The following is a 6,928-nucleotide window of genomic DNA, read 5'->3' as shown; positions in this document are numbered from 1 at the left end:
CTCTCGCAACGATATATTTTTTGCTTGTCTCTGCATGATCTCAATTGAAACTATAGAGTGTTTTTTTATGATAAGGAGGTCCTATTCAACCAAAAGCCACCCATTTGAATCACAGTTTAATAAACATCTAAATACCAAATCCATTTCATTTTAATATTTCAATACAAACAATGAAAGCGGCCACGTGATTTAACTATTCAGAGCTAGGTGTTTGTTAAACCAAATAATTTCAGGTTGTTAATTTATTGACAGAATTTAAAAACCCTTAAGATGGATAAACTGACATTCACGTTAGTGATTTATTTCATACTTTGCTTATGTGTACCACAAAGTTTAGGTAAGTATGTTGTATGTTAATATATTTTAAAAATTGACTTAGTATTTATTAATATGAATTCAAATTTATTTAACTGATTACACTTTGTATCTAGTAAAGATAAAATCCCGAATCTGTAAAAGAATCGATAATTGATAAAATGAAAAAAAATTAAGGCACAACTAAAACAGTTTCTGAATTTCACAATAATTTTTTTTGCACTTTTGTTTGTTTGTTTGGTTTTTTTTTTTTTATCAAATTAGATCATTATTTTTTAGTTACAGATGCAATAAGATTTCCACTAATTTACCTCATATCATATCCTTCAACTATTCATTAACTTAATCAAGAAGAAAATGTTAGAGAAGACCGTTATGATATTTGATGAGATATTTGATCATCTGAACAACCTCCATTTACATCCCCATAAAATTTTGAAAATAATTTAGATGACATCTAAGATAACATGGTTTTATCAGTATTCGTAGGGTTCGGTTTTTATGGATTTTATAAAAATAAAAAATCACGAAAATTGTAGTCCAAGGAATTGTGAAGGAACGCCTATAGCATGAAATATGCTCTACTTATTCACTAAAAAGGGAAACTTCATGTTGACTGATTTTGTTAGCAAAAGTATTGAACCTTGACTACAGGTGCTTAAGGACAAGACTCAGTCCCCCCCTTCCACCCCCATCCCCTGCAGGTTGGGGTTGTTTAAAATAAATCTTTTATTTTCAATAAAGTTCTCAAATATTTTATACGGGACATGTTATGTACATGGCTTTAAAGGAATTTCTATCAAAAAAGCGCCAACTACCCCGGTGGTCTAAATCTGATTTGGATTGGGGGGGGGGGGGGGTCCTGACCTGAAGCACCTTTGACCTAACTTAATGAAATATTACTAGATTTGATAGGTTTTTTTTTTTTAATTTTGATATGGCATGAGACATACAATGTAGGCTCATGAAAGATTTTAACAATGCCTTTTCTAATGCTTGGGGGTTGAGTTTGAGGTCACCAGGAAAATCCAATTAATAAAAATTGAAACAAAAAAAAAAATTCTTTATGGAGGCTGGGTGGTAAGAAAAAATCTACATAAATGTACCTTAAATTTTTGATAAGATTTTTTAATACTATAAACTATCATCTAGAAAAGGAAACTTCTAAAATAATGTGTCTTTAGAATTTGATAATTGTTCTTTATCTTTATACAATGCCTTTTTTTATAGTGGAGAAATAAAGAAATGACCAGAATTTATAAAAATCGTCAAATCCAGTAAGCTGAATTGTTATAGGTTCAGTTCATCCAATTATCGATATTTAAAATTGGATTGATTAAAAATCAATCAATTAATTAATCAATAAATATTTCAAACATTTCAAACAAGTATTTCAGCTTCAACATTTGGGCTGATGTTTTAGAATCATGGTTGTATGTACTGTCATCATATATTGGTAACTTGCAAAATTCATATAAGGTTACTTCATCTCCTGTATGGTACAATTCTAAGATAACGGTTGGTAAGAAAAGTTTGTTTATAAAATACTGGTATGAAAAGGGTGTAAAAACTGTTAATGATTTCTTAGATGATAATGGAACTCTTCTACCAAAAGAGATGTTTGAAAACAAATTTAACATTAGTCATGTATGTACAATGCAATACAATAGCATTATAAGTGCCATTGCAAAGTTTTTAAGACTTTTTAGTTTCACCAAAGAAATGTATTGTTATACTATTGGTCCAGTTATACCATTGTATTATGAGCCATTGTTCTTTTATAAAAAATGTACCAATATCATCTATAAAAATATTAACACTAAAGACAAAACTCCAGCTTCTGTTGTCAGAAGGAACTCTGAAATGTCACTTAATGGTTATTTAGAAAAAACCACCAAAGATGTATTCAAACTATGTTTTAATGTGACCAAAGATTCTGCTGCTCAGTGGTTCCAGTATAGGATTTTACTCAGAATTCTCCCAGTTAAAAATTATCTGAAGAAGATAAAAGCTACTGATAACGATGATTGCACATTCTGTGGGAATTCTACTGAAACTATTGAGCATATTTTTGTTAGTTGTTCCCATTTATTAGCTATGTGGAATCAGTTTACTATTTACATTTCTAATACTACTTCATATGTTACTTAAAAGTGAAATATGAAATTGAAAAATTTATATCTTGTAAAAATTCTGAAATGAAAATATTTGACAAAAGATGGACTTTGTGGAGAAATATATTTCAAGAGTAGACTGGTATACTTTCTTTTCTGTACGTTGTATCAACAATATTCCTCAAGCTATTTATTGTATATTCTTGTTGAGATTGTATGAGTGTGTGTATGAATGTCTATGTGAATTTTTTTTTATAAATTGCAAATAAAAAAAAAGTATTTCAGTCCATAAATCAGAAATAAAATCAATCAATAAAAAATACAACCAATTTAACACCCAATACTCGTAATATGATCTGTCAAGATCTTAATCAATCAACTAATTATTTGTTCCATCGATCGATCGATTAATCGACCAATCAACCAATCGATCAACCAATCGATCGATCGATCGATCGATCAATCAATCAATTAATCAATCAATCAATCAATCAATCAATCAATCAATCAATCAATCAATCACATTTTTCTACTTTATTATAGGACAGAATTGTCCCGGTAATAGGAAAATAGGAGAATCAAATCCAGCGTCGAAAAAAGACAAAATTGATGCATTTGGTACAGGTAGGACTTATTAATCCATTTCTAAAGGGTAAACTTGGGTATTTTGTAGAAAATGAACTTCTTATAAAGATAATTTTTGATCAGTCATTGTCCATTCACATGGTCTGGTCAGTTGGTTATACTATCCTATCGCAGATTTCAGTAACCCCCTTCTTTTTGTATTGTTATTGTTTGCATGTTTAAGTAGGGCAATTCGAGTAAAGTGTGTACAACATTTTGGAAATATTAAGCTCCGACCTTCGGTATTGAATTAATTCTTAATTCAGCAAGGATTACATGTACATATTGTTTTATTAGTTTATTAAGGCGGCTGGATGGTAAACAGACAAACATTTAGATCTACCTCTGATTTTAGATTTTTATTTTTTTAAGAGACTAACTTTAATCTGATAAGGAAAAAATACATATATATTTTTTAAAACTATGAAAGTTTATTATATGTATATACAGAACTCTTCTTCTCAAGGAGATAAAAATGCCTTAAAATAGTCGCAACCATCCAGCCCTCTTAATGTAGGAGGTGTTTGATTATTAATTACATTAGCTTACGGGCAATGTTGAGAATATATTAATATGTTCACGTTTGTGGGCAGAGGTTTGAATATTAAATGAGGTATTAATTTTTTCATAAAATTTTTAATTAATTTCAGCTTGTCAAGTATAATACTGGTTTTTAAACGCTTGGATACCGTAGTAAAGTTTCTTTTGATTTCAATACATGCATGTATTACAGTGCTCGCAATGAAAAGAAAACATATTTAAGGAGATAACACTTTATATCAGGATAGAGGCATACACATGTAATTGTTTGTCAAAATAGAACGTTTAAACATTGAATGATGTGGGCATTGCGGCTTTCTATAAAAATCAATCCTTCCTATTCGAGAAATTTGAATTTAATGGAGGATGCCTAATGATTCTAAACGACATTAAATATGTTATTCATGGCTTGTATAATTGAACATACTCGTCGCCCCAAAGCTATATATTCCAGTTCGTTTCTACATGCATATAACAATCTCAGAAGTGACCTTCATCAAAGTGTTCATTTTCCAAATGATTTTTATTTAACTTAAGACAACCGATTTTAAACGTTCATGTGTAATTTTACACCAAGATAATATGCAAATTTTATACATTCTGCATTCAGATTAAGGCAAAGTAAATGATCGCACATGAAAAAAAATTATTAATCAGTGTTAACAGTGACGGGCAGAATGTTCGAGTTATGTAATTGTATACTACTCAATTGTTTAAGATACACAGGTCATTATAATAAATGATTTACTTACATACTTATACTTATCTGCGTGAAGAGGATGACTGGGAAAGTGGGGGTGGGGGTGATGGAGTTTTCTACTATAAACAACCTTCTAATATTGTTTTATATCAAAACTGTTTACATGTATATAGCTAAAGAAAAGTGGAGTAAAATGTCGATTTACAAAATGATTATAAGGGAAAGGGGAAAGGTTGTGAATGAGGAATGAAGCCCCCTCCTTCTATTCGCCTGTTTAATATAAAATTAATAATATCACTTATTTCATTATATGAATGCTATTATATACATTTGTAAAAAGAAAAAACAATGCAAACTTCAATGGGTAATATTTCAAATAAATCTACATGAATTTTAAATTCTTTAGAATTTTCCAGCGTGATTGTTTTTCAGTGTGTTTACAAATTGATTGAATGATCAAGCTTTCTTCTAAATATCAAGCTTTAAAAAAAAAAGAAAAAAAAGAAGTATAAATTGATAAGAAGTTTTGTTCTATATGTCACACTGCTTTTTTAAAGAAAAAGTCATGAACCTTATTCACGCATTAGGCACCCTTGAGCACTTGCCAAAATGCCAAATTTTTTTTGGCAAGCGCCTGCTCTTTTGAAGTAGCCTTTGGTTAGCTACAATTATCAGGATTATACATGTATGTCATTGTGGACAAGATGAGCGACATGGCCGGTGAGCATCTCATTTTATTTTACAGGACTGGGGATTCTCCTAGACGCTACAGATGATGAATACAAGATCAACTGCTGTGGAGTGGTTGAGTCCTGGGAGTTCTACGTCAAAACCAATCCGGGTACTGTCCAGCTCCAAATATGGCGGCCAGACGGTGCAGTGGGACAATTCAAACTGGTCGGCCAAAACAGCTACACTGTTGATGGTATGTGTGTTTATGAATCCATTTAATCAATTAATATATTTCTATCAGTTATTCCAAACGCATTTCACATTTAGAATAGTCTTAAGAACTAAAATATACCTGTCTGCAGGTTTAAATTGACATGAGCGTTAAGCATCGTTTTTTTAACAGAAGGGGCTGCTTTATACCCTTTTTCTAAACATGTATAAGAATGTATGAGAAAGGTCTGGTTTTTTGTTTGTTTTGCACACCTGGGCTGATCACGTCTGTTAATCCGTATTTTTTTTTTTTTTTATTTTTTTTTTTACATTTTTGACTTTCTCTCAAGAACCACTTGGCCAAAGCAATTTCAATGAAACTTATCTCAAAGCATCATTGAGTGGAGGGAATTTAAATTTGTTCAACTGAAGGGCTATGTCCTCTTTCAAAGGGAGATAATTAAGATAAATTGAACATGTGTTAGTATTTTTCAAATTTTTTTTTCTCAAAAACCATTTGACAAGAAAATTAAATTTGTTTGAAAGGATTAGCGTATGCGTATAACATCCTTCAAACCGTGCCATTTTTCAGAACTCCAAAGTCTTTTCTTTTAAAGAATGGACCTGTTCCTCATATTTTGGTCAGAGCCTAAATAAGGAAACAACGCGATTTGAATAAAAAAGGGCAGATCTAAAGATGATCCAATATTCATTAAATATAATTATCATTTTGATCATTTTGTATCCCAGCAATGAAACATTTTAGAAAATTTATGCAAGTATGTTTAAGCTACGCACTATATTTTAACTGAAAGGTACATTTGTTAGAGCAAAAGACATTAAGTAGTTTTATATAACTAGGCTTTATAAGTTGTGGGTTCGAAAACCAAAACGTAAGGCAATACATATTAATTTTATTCTTACCATTTGTTAAAAAAATAAATCAAAACCGAATATAGTTTAAAATTGTGCTTTTGCAAATTTTTATTATACCATTATTTAATAGTAGATTTATCTAATTGTTTTTTAATTTTAATTATTTTTAATGGCCATTTGCGGGTGATCTTTACCTCCCATATTCTATGGAAATCTTTTTTTTATACAGGATCTTTTCTAAAACATTGGCCAGATATTTTGTACATGTATATGATTTCTTAAATTTTGGCCCCTTGTTAATAAAAAGTGAAGTGCCCATCCAAAAACTAAAACAAGTGTTCTTGTTTATATTGTGATAATTTGTATGATAATGGTACAGGTATATATAACAATTTTTTGGAGCCTTAAATATGTAAACTAATTATATGAGAAAGTTGCGAATTCGAAAATAATGATAATGGGGCTACGTAATGCTTGAAATCTTGAAAAAAGGGTTAGTGGGGCTTTACCTAAACACTTTTATGAAACGTAAAGTTTCTGTAGATTTTTGAAATTCCTATTAAGCTTCCACAATCAGGTGAGGTGATGGCAGCTTTCTAGATTTAATGCCTACAATTATTTAAATTCAAGAAGCTCGAAAAAAGGGATCAGGCCCGCTGCCCCTTCCCCCTATAGTCTGATGCTACCTGCCTGTTTAGAGTCGATGTCCTGTTTCTTATTCAGCCGGGAACGAAAACGATGAACTTCTGTACAGTGTTCCAGCCAGCCAAAGAATATCCATCCGCGCCGGGGACTACATTGGATTGTACGTACATTATAGACTTTATAGTATTTATATAATAGACTAAGTCTATTTATATGATTCTCTTTCTCTCTC

The 6,928-nt window shown here is 30.8% G+C and overlaps 1 protein-coding gene across 1 annotated transcript in view; it reads left to right on the top strand.

Moving 5' to 3' along the window:
• The first annotated feature begins 255 nt into the window (after positions 1-255).
• Positions 256-6,928, top strand: part of LOC105327910 (protocadherin Fat 4) — a 30,744-nt gene continuing 24,071 nt past the window's right edge. Inside the window, exons 1-4 of the mRNA XM_066073855.1 lie at positions 256-337; positions 2,973-3,053; positions 5,039-5,218; positions 6,775-6,856. Coding sequence (XP_065929927.1) covers positions 271-337; positions 2,973-3,053; positions 5,039-5,218; positions 6,775-6,856 — 410 coding nt within the window. The 5' untranslated portion in view covers positions 256-270. The remainder of the gene's footprint in view (positions 338-2,972; positions 3,054-5,038; positions 5,219-6,774; positions 6,857-6,928) is intronic.

Source organism: Magallana gigas, chromosome 10, assembly GCF_963853765.1.
Source record: "Magallana gigas chromosome 10, xbMagGiga1.1, whole genome shotgun sequence".
NCBI classification, from domain to species: domain Eukaryota; kingdom Metazoa; phylum Mollusca; class Bivalvia; order Ostreida; family Ostreidae; genus Magallana; species Magallana gigas.
This window is presented reverse-complemented; position numbering and strand designations above follow the sequence as displayed.